Source organism: Leiobunum rupestre, chromosome 9, assembly GCF_980474605.1.
Source record: "Leiobunum rupestre chromosome 9, qqLeiRupe1.1.hap1, whole genome shotgun sequence".
Classification (NCBI taxonomy): Eukaryota; Metazoa; Arthropoda; class Arachnida; order Opiliones; family Sclerosomatidae; genus Leiobunum; species Leiobunum rupestre.
Genome location: NC_143392.1, coordinates 11,370,628 through 11,387,412, shown reverse-complemented (window position 1 = coordinate 11,387,412; position 16,785 = coordinate 11,370,628). Strand labels below are relative to the sequence as shown.

The 16,785-nt window shown below is 35.8% G+C and overlaps 1 protein-coding gene across 1 annotated transcript; it reads right to left on the bottom strand.

The window, feature by feature from the left end:
- Window positions 1-1,183: 1,183 nt before the first annotated feature.
- On the bottom strand, window positions 1,184-16,355 carry LOC149926525 (SMAD family member 6-like). Its single transcript, XM_090159163.1, has 4 exons — window positions 15,126-16,355; window positions 14,770-14,823; window positions 14,603-14,680; window positions 1,184-3,217 (listed from the first exon to the last, which is right to left on the bottom strand). Exons 1-4 carry the CDS (start codon window positions 15,538-15,540, stop codon window positions 2,571-2,573), a joined length of 1,194 nt encoding a protein of 397 aa, XP_090015289.1. The 5' UTR covers window positions 15,541-16,355; the 3' UTR covers window positions 1,184-2,570.
- Between the last annotated feature and the right edge of the window lie 430 nt (window positions 16,356-16,785).

The window sequence follows — 16,785 nt, the reverse complement described above, 5'->3', positions numbered from 1 at the left end:
TTATTTAAATCTATCTAGGTTATCTCAATTGGTTCAGTTTTTTTTTAATATTTATGCAAAGTGCAAATATTTGATTTGTTTTACGGTACTTGGTACTGTAATATTTAACAAATATTGGTTTTAATTTTTTTGAATCGTACAAAATCTCCTATCTTAGAATTTGATTGAATTCGGTATTTTTCTTTATATATTTTATTGGATTTTTCACTCTATTTGGGTTGTAGAAACGTTATTTTTAAAGTTTGCTGTGCTTGGGTATTAGGTGAGGTTTGTTTTTAATACATATCATTTAATCAACATTAACGAAATGGAAAATATAAAAAAATACCTAGAACTATTTTTTTTTCAACAATTTACTACAGCAACTCTATCGTCTTTAAATTAATATATATACTATTTAAAAATTTATTTGTTTTTCTCGTTATCAGAAAACATAAAACTTTCTACAAATTTGTAAGTTAGTTTTGCTCCGCAGCTTAACATTAAATTACATAATCTTTCACGTCAACGATTAAAACGAAAAAAAATGAAAAACATCAACTAATTATTAATTAAGTTACTAGTTTTTAAGGCAGTTTTAGGCCCCAATAATGTTAATTATTTTCGTTGGACAAACAATATATATATTCCAAATACTGATTTGTTGAGTGGAGCGAAGGCCTAAAACACGGACCCTCGGTAGATTTCCTACTAATTACGGTATAAATTCCCCTAATTACGGGTGCGAGAGCCCGAAAAAATAAGAAAATGGAAGGCTGTTTTATATTTTTATGGCAAAAATTGCATCGTGCACAAATTTTAGGCTGTGCACATTTCTTAAATATATTTTTTTATGATATGCTAAATATGGCAGACTTAGTTTTTACAAAAAGCTATGGTACGAAACCTCCTAGTATGGTATGAAATCTACTATTATTGGCTAACATTGTAGTGACCTTTTTTTCTTAAATTTTTATTATTTTTTTGGCACTAGCAGTGGCTTATATATTGATTTATTCGTACAAACGTGATAAAAGCTTTCAAAAATTTGGAAAAAGATATGCTTTATAGTGACGGCCATCCTAGAAAAACTACTATCTTAGAAGCGAAAATGCCATGGTTAGGTTTATTTTATCGATAACTGAAATTAAGGAGATTCTATATGAAATTTTGGCACTTTTTTTAACTTCAAAATAAATAAATTTCGTTACGTCGTAAATTAACTGGCGAGTTTTAAAACGGACAGACATCAATACCATTAAACCGTAAGCCCACCTTAAATTTAACTAGCCTATAAAACTTGCTTGAACTTAAATTTTTAATAATTCATTAAATTTTGAAAATAAATTTAAAAGTTTCCGAATTTAATATGGGTTATTGAGATTCCGTATTTTACCAAAATTTACGCGGTTTTTTTCAGCGTATGTCAAAAAGGCACGTATGCTATCGGCGTTCTGTTTATCACTAAGGTTTTAAACATAAAAAAATCACTCCTTAAAAATAACGTAAACACCACTTTTTATATTATTTTTCACAAATCACCCCTTTTATGAATACACGAGATATTATTTTTTTAAGGTATCACAAAATTTTTATTTTATTTTAACTCCCAACGTTTTCGTCACGTGAGGGGGGGGTGCCACTGAGTTCTTGAGATTGTTGCCTCACTCCATGTTAGGCATTTGTTATTTAGCATTTATTGCACGGGGACAGATAGTAAATTAATGTTAATGGTTTTAATTAAATCAAGACTTTCGATAGCCAACTTGTGCGTATAAATGCAATAGTAATCTTAACAAGAAAATATTTATTAACTTACTATTGTATCGGGTTTTTCGCTATTAAATTAATTCTAATATAAATTAAAAATTGACCGTATTTGTACTGCGCCCGTTTTTTATAAGAAATAATACCAATAAGGTCGTTGGAAATTAAAAAAAAATTTAAAGTTTTTTAGCAACCTATGGAAAGTTCGCGTAGCCAAATAAGAGTTTTTTTTTTTCGTTTTTAACTCAACCCAAATTTTTCGTACCGCTCACTGGAGTTCTGGGTATTCTCAAGAAATAATATTTTTATTATTATTTTATATATATTTATATATATATTTTTTTACAAATATGGACTAGCATGGCACTTTATGGATATTTTTTATTCGTTCGTAATAAAAAATAATAAAGTCAAAAAACCGTTAAGAAAAGTTCAAATTTTTTTCGTGGTTTTGTTTTTCAAATTTTGGAAGAAATGAATCACTTTGTCAAAGATTCTCCGTCGTCCGGGTTATTTCGTGTTGAGGCCTCCTATTTTATTGCATTCGGAAAAAGTTGAAATTTCACCGATTCTTTGACGTATAAAATTGTACGTATTCTTTTTGTTTTGAGTATCACGAAGCGCGAAGTCTTCCGGTTTGCGTACCGGAGGCGGAACCGGAAGGGACGTATATGAAAAAATAGATCTATTTTATCCGTTCGCCCTCGTCGCTTTCGGTTGTTCGAAACCGGGGCGTCGTAGCGCCATCTCGGAGCGAGAAGCGGTACTTTCTAAAATGAAAGTGAATTCGACAACGACGTAGTAGAAGTCGAAAGTGAGCTTCGTCACCTGGGGGGCGGAGGCGTGAGTAAGACTTCGAGCCAGCAAGGGCACGACAAGACGAATTGTCTGGAGTATTTGGGACCCCATCCCTTAGCGAAACTGACGCGGACGGAGTTGGGGTCGAAGGGCCCCTCGTAGAGACAGTCCTCGTGAAGGGCTCCGGAACGGGACGTAGTCGAAGAGACTACTTCCGGTCGGTTGTTCCGGCGGTGAAAACGTCGCTCCAACGACTTATAAAGTTCCGATTTGGCGTAATCGAAGATGCGGATGGAGGAGCCGGGTGGCACTTTGAAGACGGTCAGGTTGCGGACGCCGGGTGCGTCCAGCGTCGGCGAGTTGACGAACACGGGCAATCGGGAGCGGTTGTACAGCCAGACGGCGTCGTCCTCGCGGCTCAAGGTGACCCCCATGCCGATCTTCTCCCGGATCCGCAGCACGGACTCTGGCTGCTTGCCGCCGCCCGACACGGCCCCGTTGCTCTTGACCAGAGCGGACAGGCACATGCCGTCGCCGTGAGCCAGTTCCGCGAACACGTTCACCGACGACTTGTGCACCGGAAACAGACGGCCGACTCGCGTACGCAGTTCCCAATAGGCCACCTTGCACCAGGGTGGCCCGTGATGTCCGCTGGAGGCGCAACTACTTCCGGCTAAAGAGAATAGAAAACACTGATTTAGACCTTTTGAGTTGTCGGGTTAATTTCTAATTACAAATTAGTAAAAATATTATATTATACAGGGTGTTTCAAAAGGTTATGCAAAACTTTGAAGGAGTTGTAGGGGGTGAGTCGAGAAGTATGCCTGTTTTTCCCCCATTAACCTATGATGAGTTAATAGAGCGCCAGAGAACTTCAAAGTGTGGCCTACTAGCCCCTGGAAGTAGGCTGCAACAAGCGCAAAACCAAGCAGCGGGGAAACGCGAACATTAAGGTTTGGGTTCGTGTGATAGATAAAAAAGGTCTTCGTAAACAAATCGAGGTAACCAGTGTGAAAAGGTAAACTCAAACAGTATTTAAAGTCCCTGCTGCTTGGTTTTTCGCTTGTTGCGGCCTACTTCCAGGGGCTAGTAGGCCACACTTTAAAGCTCTCTGGCGCTCTTTTCACTCATCGTAGGAAAATGGGAACTCACCCCTACAACTCCTTTAAATTTGTGCATAATCTTTTGAAACACCCTGTATATTTAAAAGAAAAATATATTTTAATATTTGGTGACCTATGACCACAAGGTCTTCACGGTCTAACACCCCCCGCCCTTCATGAGAGGGGGAAGGAAATCTGTCACCGGCGTGCGATTCAATGGCGTCCGAAGACTTAAGCCCAGTTCACACTATACAATTAATTGGGCCACTTAATTGAAACCAACTTAATTGTAAGCAAGAAAATTGAATAGGGTGAACAGAAAAATTGTAATAATTGTTCCAACTTTTTCTGTTCACACTGTACTATTTTCTTGCTTACAATTAGTTGGTTTCAATTAAGTGGCCCAATTAATTGTATAGTGTGAACTGGGCTTTAAGTTATTTTCCCTGATTTTTAAGGCCAAAATTAGACAGTTTTTAACTTTTACTTTTATCAGAAGTTAATAAATTTGATTAACTTATATTTCAGTACAAAAGTTATTTCAACGTTAAAAATACCATTAATAGATCTGAATAATAATAGCAGAATTTGCCATAGATCTAGAGTAAAATTACCTTCAAAAAGTGTCAAGATTAAACTGAATTCCCGGACTTTTTACAAATTCTTAAAGTTCCCTGACTTTTTACAAATTCTTAAAGTTCCCTGACTTTTTACAATTTCTTAAAGTTCCCTGACTTTTTACAAATTCTTAAAGTTCCCTGACTTTTCAGGGCCATTTTTATATTCCCTGACGTGTGGCAGCCCTGTTGATTTCTTTTAATGCGTACGGAATTTGGATATCCACGATTTCCCATCGGGTTTCGCGATTTCTCGTTGGGTTTTGAAGAGAAAGTGTACCGGATTTATGTGAAAGTCCGACCCTTTAGCTTATTCGGCTAAAAATTGCCTCAACACAGTTACTCACTAAGCACAAATTAATACATTATCGATAAAACAATTTAAAAATAGAATTAAAAGTAGGTTTTTTTTGGTAATGAAGTATTTTTTACGCTTCACAAAAAAATTCGTGAATTCGTTCCACCTTGTATAAATAAAATAATTAAAATCTAATTTAAAATAACTTCTTTATAAATATTTATTTTCCTGTAAACAACGATAGTAACGCACGTTGGTTCGATTAAAATAATTATTTTTACGTAAAAGAAAAAAACGAACGCCCTTAATTAATTAATAATTTCAATATACGTCAATTTCTTTGAAAAACATGTGGGACTAGTTTAATAATTAACCATTTTCAATACCGTTTAAAAACCTATAATTAGCTTAACTCTCCAATACGAAACGATTTTCGAAATTCATTCATTACGAAAGGCGAAATTATTCCAAGGTTATCCGCGAAAAGCGTATAGCCATAGAGACTAGATCGAAGTCGAGACAAAACAGCCCCAAAACCAGGATAATCTATCATTTGAAAAACACTTAACCATCTCTCATTAAATAAAAGAGATAGTATAATTTCATTATTAAGATTCTAGATTTTTGTCAATGAATTCCCATGGCGGACCAGAGAAGTGCTATACCCCGATATTATTAAAAAATCATTCTTCAAGGTACACAATTTTTGGAGAAATTCTGCTTAGTATGTTAATTCTAAGCCTATTAGAAAGTTCCTGGAATAAGACCTCGCCTATTACGTTCGAAATTCTGAGAAGCTATTGCTGAGTTTGTTTTTCAGTAGTGTCAGAAGTAAATGAACCGCAGTTATCGGACTGCTATACTCCCCATATTGGAGACGTTATGAAGTTACATTTTGACCTCGAATTTGAAATTTTGCGCGCTCCTAGGACGAAAAATAAACGTTTTTGTTTTTATGAAACCATTTTTTATACATAGAAATAGCTATACCAGGGCTCCCAGCGATTGATTTTTAAATATTATACGAATTATAGGAAATTCCATAGAAAATATAGGAATTTATAGGAACATTATTAGCCAAAAAATAGGAATTTATAGGAGCATTTTAGCGAAAAATTGTAATTTATAGGAACATTTTAGCGAAAAATAGGAATTTATAGGAACATTTTAGCGAAAAATAGGAATTTATAGGAGCATTTTAGCGAAAAATAGGAATTTATAGGAGCATTTTAGCGAAAAATAGGAATTTATACGAACAATTTTGAAAAAATAGGAAATTATAGGAGTATATTGAAATTATAGAAATTTATAGGAACTCTGGGTGCCAACCTTTGATGTTTTCGGGAACACCGGACCTAAGTCAGAGCTAAGCTCTATTTAGAAGGCAAATTTTTCCTAAACGTTAAGACTGTTTTCTAATACATTATTTTTAAAAATATAGGAATTTCTGGACCAAGCTATAGAAAACTAGAAAATTTAGAAAAAATAGGAATTTATAGGAACAATTTTGAGAAAATAGGAAATTATAGGAGCATATTGAAATTATAGGAATTTATAGGAATCATAGGAACTCTGGGAGCCCTGCTATACCCAAGGGCGTATTTAAGGGGGGGGGGTTTGCCTAATAAAAATCGGTGAAACTTCGGGGATGGAAATTAGCTTTTATTTGCTTCAATTTTCTCATCATTTTCATTAGGAAAATGCCCTCCGATTCTGAGCGCTATTTCGATAACTTCGGTTCATTTACTTCTGGTATTGTCGATATATTGATGTCTTTAATGGATAGTTACCATAGCGACGATCTTAAATTAACACAATTTCTAGTTAATCCTTTTTTATAATGTTAAATTAAATGGATTATTTTGACTTCTACGAATGTTATTTATTTCTGACAATGTAAGTGACAAAAATTCGTGAGAAATGTTTAAAAAATATAAATGATGTACATTGTATCCCGTACGTTTAAAAGGGAAATACGAATTTGAACCGTGCGGCCACTCGCATATTAATCACGGCGACGGCTTTTCGATCGGCGCCTTAAAGTTGACTTTCCCGTCTGGTCTCGCGGGCGGGGTGGGGGGTTCCTAGTTCCTACAGGCGTTTTTGACCTACTGTTATATTGGAAATAGGCCAAACACGTCGTCGTCGTTTCACTAATCGACTTGGTTTCCTCAACCCTAGATGGCGCGGTCGACGACGGATCGACGTCGCGACAGTTATTGACGACAATGCCTCCGTTCCAACTTTATTGGTTTTATTTTTAAAATCTTAGCAATTTAAAGAAAGATCAAAGGGTCGAGAGCCGACAAGCTGGTAATTAAACTTAACTCTTCCTTTGAGGAATAAACTTACTGGCAAAAAAGGATAATTTAAACCGGAAATTCTGTTCTTTAATTTCTGAGTTTCTGTCTCAAGAGAAAGACTTATGAGCCTGCTTAATATGGTCGGCCATATATCAGACACTTTTCTTTCATAAAATTTCCGCCCCACTTCTACCACTACTCGACTTCAAATGCTCATGGCAAAATTGAGGGAGATTCTAGCTCTAGAATTATTTTTTTTTTCACAGACAGTAACTCTAATATTTCTCGTAGACTATTCTTCATTTCTTCGTATAATTAGGCAAATTATGTAGAAGCAATCTTCGTTGTTATATAAAAATGTTGCTCTTAATAGCGAAATAGTTTAAATTTAATAATTGTTTTGGAAATTAAAGCCCCCGTAGAGTATCTTCACCCCTAACACCGACGTAAGAGGGCAAAGACTTACTTCTATGGACGCGTTTTCGTCTACTTAAGACTAAATATACCTATCCGCTTTCAGTATCACGTTAAATTTAAAGTTTTTTAAATTAAAACCCCTGTAGGCTATCTTCACCCGTAACACCGACGTAAGAGGGTAAAGACAACATCTACAAACGCGTTTTCGTCTACTGTAGACCAAATATACCTATCCGTTTTCAGTATTAACTTAAATTTAAAGTTCTTTTAAATTAAAACCCTGTAGATATCTTCACCTGTAACACCGACGTAAGAGGGTAAAGACAACATCTACAGACGCGTTTTCGTCTACTGTAGACCAAATATACCTATCCGTTTTCAGTATCAACTTAAATTTAAAGTTCTTTTAAATTAAAACCCTGTAGATATCTTCACCTGTAACACCGACGTAAGAGGGTAAAGACAACATCTACAGACACATTTTCGTCTACTGTAGACTATATATACCTATCATCTTTTATTTTAAAAATAAATATCATTTTAATTTCACTAAATATGTCAAAACAGAAATAAGATCTTGATAAATAGACCCCCCCCCCATGTCCATTAAGTATATTAAACAAAGCGGGACATTTGGTCGCGGAGGGCCCCTCGCGAGGATTGGGGCAGACCTCGATGGCATTTTTATAGATTTGTTACAATTCGGGACTAGCAAGAAGACAGGCTGAAAGGCGGCAGAGAGGGGGCAGTGGGGGTGGCGAGCGCGTTGTTTACATTCGGTGAAATATATTCCCTTGAAAGAATGAAAAGAAAAAGCCATTTCCGCCCCTCCTTCCTCCCCCTTCCGAGTAGCTACTTTTCCCATTCCAACCCCCCCGGCCGCCCTCCCCCCTTTCCTGGTGTTTTTTATCTTTTAAAAAATTGTAGGGCAGCGAGCATCGGCGGCGGCGGCGCTGCAGTCTACCTCTGGCGCGGAGCTTTGGCGCCAGCCAAATATTGGGCGTCGAGGGTCTGAGCGGGGGAAGGGGGAGGAAGACGCAAAAACAAGAAGTTACAGAAATGAAAGAAGCCACGGGAAAGAGAGAGATGTGGTACGAAGCGACGCCGCGTAGCGATTTTAAATGGAAACACACACAAGGGGGGGGGGGAGTAAAAAGGGGATGGAAATAGACCTATGCACGATTTTTACCAACCTTGCGTATTACCGACGTCAAAGCAAGTGCAACCGGATAATTATAAAAACCGCAAAATTGTTCCGTTTTATTATCGAAATACGCGGTTTAAATTTTAAACTTTTCAAAATAAAATACTTAATTTTACAGGTAGTTAGGTTTTAAGATATAAAAAACAGAAGCTATTAAAGGTAACAATGGTTTCTAAATTTCATTGGCTATGGTTTGCGTCATTTTTTTTTGGTTTATGAAGTTTGTGATAGCTTAATAGCTAAGCCTAATTTTTATGCCGAACTTATTGACCAATTAAAATAGGGAACCTTTGCTACGTTAAGCCCCCGTTACAAAACCAAGGACCACAGCTCAGTGCCAAATTAAATCACAATTAAGGTATTTTTTGACAAGACTACTTTCATCCGTGTGTAGTAAGCCCATAAGCGCGATTACATTTTTGTGAAAACTCAAAGAATCAATTGTCATAAATCAAGGGGAAATCTGTTTTCCCGCAATTTGAGGCAGACGTTCCCAAAAATTTCAATAACCACAATCATTAATCTTTGAGGTGAAAGAGTTAATCAGTTCTAAATTTAATGATTTTACACATTTTTCACTGAAGAAAAATGGCGTTTTCTCGACATCGAGAAAAGTTTCTTTTGAAAATAAAAAAAACCCTGGCCCACCAGATTTGCGCGCTTATATTTTGGCATTGGACGTTTTTTTCTCTGGCGAAAAGATAGGCCTTTGCTTTTAACCAAAGAGACTGGTTTCCTTCGAAGTTTTCCTATATACTCCGGCGCCGAAATTTCGCCCCTCCCCCTTCACTTAAAATGCCTCCCCCCCTAACCGCTCTTTCCCGCATTTCTCTCTCTCGATGTAATTCTCTTCTTTCTTTTTACTTTAGATTTTTCTTTTTACATAGTTTTCGGTGAACTGTATTTTCTAGCGAAGAAACAACTAAATACAATAAAAATGCGAGACTTGTTAAGCCTTGTCTATGATCTTAATAACGGAAATAGTGGGGGAGGAGGGGGGATACTATTGACGTCACAACTGGCGATACGCGAAAATTTTAGGCCTAGGAAAGAAAATTTGTATTTCACTTTAGAGCTACATTGACGCAACTGTATTAAGGTTTCGCCTCTTATTTAAGTACACCCCCCGACTGTTATAATGGTCTTATTTCTAGGATTTTCGAGCCTACGTTTATCGTTAATACCGCGGCAGTGTCTCCTCTAGGATTATTTTTTAACGAGACCAAGTCGGGCGCCTGTGACGTCATCGGACGCCGGAAGACGCGGTCGCGACACCGTGTCGGAATTTTTAAAAAGTAGCGTCTGCAATTTTTTTTACTGTTTTTATAGTTATAATAACTCTGTCGCTTGTCTTATTTGGGTCTAGGCTAAGTACTTAATTAAACGATATCGTCAACTGTTATCGTAATATTCTTTTAAATGTAGCAACTACGCCTTTTAACGTTGCGGGAGAAAAACGCGTCTCTTATCATTCGATTCATAAAAATTGTTTCTTAATCGTAGTAATTGTTGTTGATTACTTGAGCTTCTAAAGCTATCTTTTATTTGAGAGGGATTATTCGCAGATAATATCATTTTAAGTTTTAGGTTTTTTTCGCGTCTGTATTTATACCCCCAATGCCCATAACGGTACAATGAACTCTTAAACCTATTATTAAGCCTTAGCTAATCTACGGAGGCTCGCGATTGTGGCAAATATTGAAATTATTACCTACATTTCGTATTTCTGGACGTAAATTTATACGTTTTATAAGCGTTACTGTATTATTTTAGTAAAGTTTTCATAAAGCACTGAGGAATTTAAGGAATTTTAGGGTCGCAAAAAGACCGCTAAGAAAAGGACAAGATTTAAGCCCTCCACTGCCCTCGGCAATGATGGGTTCTAGGCCTAATTTTCTCCATTTTAGGCTTAGCCCTCCCCGTTCCATCCTAGTCAAATAGTCACCCTTCGATAGAAAAACCCTCTTGCCGGCGAGTCAATCGAGAAAGGCATTGAGAAGGGAAGGCTGTCGGTGGAATCCCTTTTTAGTGAGCCCTTAAATTGACGTTTGGCCGAGCGAGAACGGCGGGGAGAAGCCCAGTTTAAATTGGCAGTGAGGCGGAAGTCCGTCGCCGCGTGGCTACCGATTTCCTCGATAGGCGGACGCGTTCGCTGGATGAGAGGGGAAAGGTATACCTGCGAGCTACAACTACGGAGGTCTGATGGAATATTTTCTTTCAACTGGAAGCCCGACTGCGAAAGAGATTGGGGTATTTTTGCGGCTTGTTTTAAAGTTAGGCCTATAACCAGTAATCAGTTTTACCTATTTTTTTATCTAAAGAATTTTTTGGGCAGGAAAACGAAAATAAGGGGTTTTATATAAAGGATAATTATTTTGTTTACACCGTGTTTCTTTAAATCTTAACGCGATTTTTATAGTGGTTATGGAAATTTAAAATTTACTATGTAAGATAAATTAGTTAAGAATGCTTTTTAGATTTTAACCCGTACATTTAGTTCTTAAGTATTTTTCGATGAAATTAGTAATTTTTTCTATATTTGTTTAATTTAAAGGGATAATAAAGTTGAATCAACAAATTCCATATTTTTTTCGCTAGGTTTAACTGAAGCTTGGATTAATTGGCGTTAGTTACGTTAAAAAACAATTTGTGACTGGTGCAAGCAGACGATTTTTAGATTATAATTTTTTACTCCCTTTAAACCATATTCATGGTGAATCGAGCAATTTCGTATTTCTGCCGCTAATTTTAACAGAAGCTTGGATTAATAGGCACTAGTTACGTTAAAACAAATACAGGGTTGCAGGGCCCCACTCAAATCTTCAATTTTTTATAGGAAAAATAGGATTATTTTTCTAAAAATATAGGACTTTATAGGACTTTTTACAAAATTATAGGATTTTATAGGACTATATAAGCTATTTAATTAACTAACTTAATGCATTTAAAAACAAAATCTATATTTAGAGAAATAAGTCTTTGATTTTCACTTAAAAAATTGAAACTATTTAACCATTTTATCACAAAAATATACTAGTAGCTAACCATGTTAACAATAACAAAAGTATAGACTAGAATGACTTGGTATAGGAATTTATCCTATAGCTAAATCTAGCAATTTAACCGAGTGGCTGGATTTGAAATTGGCAAAATATCAAAATTATAGGATTTTATAGGACTTTTGGGGGATTTTGCTAAAAATATAGGATGTTATAGGACATTTTTGAAAATATAGGATTTTATAGGAATTATAGGACCTCTGGGGGCCCTGGGGTTGCCAGTTTTTTTCACAATCAAATTCCCTGACTTTTCCATGTTTTCCCTGACCATCTCCGGAGATTCTCCCCGACTTATTTTGTATTTTTGAACCTATATTTTAGTAAAAGTTTCCTATTTGCAACCGAAATTAAATTCCCTGACATTTCCCTGATTTTTATACGCATATTCAAATTCCCTGACTTTGATTTCTATACCCATATTCAAATTCCCTGACTTTGATTTTTATACCCATATTCAAATTCCCTGACTTTTCCAGGTAGCGTGGCAACCCTGAAATAGCAGACTATTTTTAAGATTTACAATTTTTTTAAGTAATACTTACGAGGGATCAGGGATTTCGGTAGTTCGTTACGGGTGTATATTAGTTTAATTATTCGTTCTAAGTAGTAGGGGGCAAACGTCCCCTCAGCTTTGGCCCCTTTCTATCTAGACTCTTCATCTTTTTGAGTTAAAACCACTTGAAGAGAACAGACCACGCGGCCCGCGTGTTGTTCGCGAGGGGGGGGGGTGTCGGGGTATAAAAGGGGGGTGTCTCACGTCGAAAAGAAGCCGGGAGGGGTCGCGGGAATCCGAAAAAGATGGGGAGGGGGGGTGGAAACGCGCAAAAAAAAAGATGGTTTGAGGGCCGCAAAAAAGAAAGGGACTTTTTGATTGTGCGGAGAGCCGTGTGTGGAGTGCTTTGAAGAGGGGACGGAGGAGGAAACAGAAGTTGGCCAGTCGGGAATCCCCCCGTTATGCTACGGGATGATGTATTCAGGTTCAAAGGGAGACTAGACTAGCCCCGTCCCGAGCAGAAGGGGAGGGCGCACTCTAACTAAACAAATTATATAAAAGAAGTTTGTAAAGTTAAGTGGCAGTGGTGGTATTTAATAATAGGTCCCAGTTCTAGAAGATGAAAGTCTCGGCGGAAAATATCAGAAATGTTGCCCCAACTTTTATTCTTTATATGAAATAGTTCCACTCTTATTATTACTACTTTGGATTCTTCTTTTGCTGCGGGTTATACACACCGGTTTTAGCGCAAATTCAATTTGGGCCACTAAATACACTTCAAATATATTTATATTTAGTTATTTACTATTTACATTATATATTTACTATTTGAATTATATATTTACTATTTGAATTATATATTTACTATTTGAATTATATATTTACTATTTGAATTTATATATTTACTACTTGTATTTACTATTTGGATTGTATATTTACTATTTGAATTATATATTTACTATTTGAATTATATATTTACTATTTCAATTATATATTTACTATTTCAATTATATAATTACTATTTCAATTATATAATTACTATTTCAATTAAATACTTACTATTTAAATTATATACTTACTATTTAAATTATATATCAATTATATATTTACTATTTCAATTATATAATTACTATTTAAATTATATATTTACTATGTGAATTAAATACTTACTATTTAAATTATATACTTACTATTTAAATTATATACTTACTATTTAAATTATATATTTACTATTTTAATTATATACTTACTACTTTAATGATATATTTACTATGTGAATTAAATACTTACTATTTAAATTATATGTTTACTATTTAAATAATATACTTACTATTTAAATTATATATTTACTATTTCAATTATATAATTACTATTTACATTATATATTTACTATGTGAATTAAATACTTACTATTTAAATTATATACTTACTATTTAAATTATATACTTACTATTTAAATTATATATTTACTATTTTAATTATATACTTACTACTTTAATGATATATTTACTATGTGAATTAAATACTTACTATTTAAATTATATGTTTACTATTTAAATAATATACTTACTATTTAAATTATATATTTACTATTTCAATTATATAATTACTATTTACATTATATATTTACTATGTGAATTAAATACTTACTATTTAAATTATATACTTACTATTTAAATTATATACTTACTATTTAAATTATATATTTACTATTTTAATTATATACTTACTACTTTAATGATATATTTACTATGTGAATTAAATACTTACTATTTAAATTATATGTTTACTATTTAAATAATATACTTACTATTTAAATTATATATTTACTATTTCAATTATATAATTACTATTTACATTATATATTTACTATGTGAATTAAATACTTACTATTTAAATTATATACTTACTATTTAAATTATATACTTACTATTTAAATTATATATTTACTATTTTAATTATATACTTACTACTTTAATGATATATTTACTATGTGAATTAAATACTTACTATTTAAATTATATGTTTACTATTTAAATAATATATTTAATATTTAAATTATATATTTACTATGTGAATTATATATTTACTATTTGGATTGTATATTTACTATTTGAATTATATATTTACTATTTGAGTTATATATTTACTATTTGAATTATATATTTACTATTTGAGTTATATATTTACTATGTGAATTATATATTTACTATTTGAATTATATATTTACTATTGAATTTAAATACTAACTATTTAAATGATATATTTACTATTTAAATTATATATTTACTATTTTAATTATATATTTACTATTTTAATTATATATTTACTATTTTAATTATATATTTACTATTTTAATTATATATTTACTATTTTAATTATATATTTACTATTTTAATTATATATTTACTATTTTAATTATATGTTTACTATTTGAATTATATGTTTACGCTTTAAATTCACTAAGTTTCAAACAAATAGTGTCTTTGATATTATCAAAATGTACTAATTTCAATTTCAAAACTGCTTACTGCTTAGTAAAAAATACATAAATTAGTTCATACCCAATAATTGGCTACAGAAGGACCCGTACTGATTTGTGCCTCCAGTTTCCGTGGAAGAAGGTTCACTAGGTGTCTCGTCTGTTTGGAAAAGAAAAAGATTCAAATGAAAGACGATTAGAATGACTCGTTTGGGACCTGTTGCTTTAAGAGATAAATGGTTTACGTACTTCCTCTCTCGAGATATTCTTGCGGGAATCTGGTGTACGGCGGAGGTGGGGATTCTGCAATTATCAAAAAAACGTTCTCATTAAAAATGAAAGGCTTATTATCATACATTTATTTCGGAATAGATTTTGATTTCGCGATACGGTTTATAAAATCACTTTATAAGTTAGCTTAAAGGGCCACACCGGCGTTTGAAAAATTCGGCCCGAGTTAAGCACGTGGTAGCTAATACGATCAATCCTATTCTGGAAGCTAGCGCGTGAAACGGGTGCAATTCAATCGCCGGTGTGGCCCTTTAACAGTTTAAAAGATTGATATGTTTCCGGGTTTAATATAATTGAAAAGACAGTAATCGTACCTGGCTTATAAAGCCTACTCCAATGGTAAGGATTGCAGCATATATACAAGGGATCGGCGGCTGATTCGCACCAGTGCAGCCTTTTCAACTCGTAGTCGTCGCGGACATCGGTCCACCTCCACAGTTGACAGCACAAGACGTGGGGGGCGGCGAGCCTGCGACCCAAGCGCAGGTCGCCTCGCGGCACCAGGACGCAGCCCGTGTCGTCGGCCCCGCGACTATCGACGGCCTGCAACAGTTGCTCCAGTTGCGTTTCCTTCAACCTCTTGAGCATGGACTGCGCCACCGCTTTGACCTCCAGTTCCTCGGGGCTGTTCGCGTTGTCCGTCTGAAGTCCATCGTTTACACCGCCGCACGTCGACGCTCTTAATTTCCACAAGCGCTTGACTAGCGCGTTACGTTTAGAACGAAACATGAAAGTACAACATAATTTTGGTTGCCGGTCCTCCGCCTCCAGGCCTGGTGATGAGGTGACATTCAACCCCGTGATAGGAGACGACGCCGGAAAGCCGAAGCCGCTACATGCGCCACTTTGTTACCACTGAATCGCGGCGACGGGACCCGACGACTCCCGTAGAGGGCAATGGCTAAGGCTTAGACACCTTCGAGATAGCGATTCTTCATCGATTGCCCGCGACATAGGTAACTGGCAAACGCCCGCTTTCTTCGCCGTACGGATTAATAATTAGTATTCACCAAAAAAAACGGCGCCTTCTTGAGCGTAGGAATCCTCAAACGGGACGAGAGCCGAGCTGCTGCTGGCTCCGAGAAACGCGAAAACGTAAAATCCTCGGGCGCCTCCAAAGACGATTCGTTGGCGCCATTAAGGAGAGAACGTACAGTCAAAAATATACTTTTATCGCGACCAACTCTAATTGACGAGATAACTGACTGTTTCTCTAAAGGTACGAACGTACGGAGTAGCCGAAAACTATCCGATTATTCCGCAAAAAGGAAAAGATGCTGGTCAGTTTCGCGGGAGTTTAAAATCCCCGTGCCGTATAATAAGCGGCGTTCATTCTGACCACGGCAAAACGAGCTCGCATACCACGATGGTTATCCCCATTTCCTACCCTCCCGGAGCCACGAGGCCCGCGGGCAATCCCTATAATTCTCATCCCTTTCGAGTAGGGGTGATGGCTTCTGATTCTCGGATGAATCGGAGCGTTTCGCTTTGATTGGAACCGTTCTTTCGCGATTGCGAAGACGATTGTTTTCCTAAGATTAAGCGGGGAAGAGAGCGATTAAATGACGAGTTATCTGTCCGTTGTTTAGGAGACGAGTTCGATGGGCGTCAGAAGGGCGCTCCCCGGATCAGAAACTGGGAGTCGCGGACATGGACTCTTCCACTTTAGAGGCAAAAGCGGCGTCGCCGCGCGGGCGGGTCCTTCATTGGTTCCTCCGGGGTCACGTGCGGAGTCTAGACATTTTGGCGCGTCTGATGTCTGTGTAGTGATTGTTGCGCAAATAACGGATCAAATTACGCACGCTGTATTTTATTATTTTAACCATTTTCAAACATTCGTTGAAATATCGGAATCGGATTAAGATCAACCGTGGACACCTCCATCAACGGCGCATTCAAGGTTGTCTCGCGAATCAAATAAACCTATAGGCGCGTCACGCCAACCCTCTCTCCTCTCGCGCCGGAACCTTCCGA

Bases quoted from the DNA above. Each gene is read 5' to 3' on its own strand.
- LOC149926525 (XM_090159163.1), bottom strand. From the start codon at position 15,540: ATGTTTCGTTCTAAACGTAACGCGCTAGTCAAGCGCTTGTGGAAATTA. The intron at 14,824-15,125 runs GTACGATTACTG...TGATAATTGCAG, and splicing joins GAGTAGGCTTTATAAGCCAG to AATCCCCACCTCCGCCGTAC. The intron at 3,218-14,602 runs GTATGAACTAAT...TATTCTCTTTAG, and splicing joins CTTCTGTAGCCAATTATTGG to CCGGAAGTAGTTGCGCCTCC.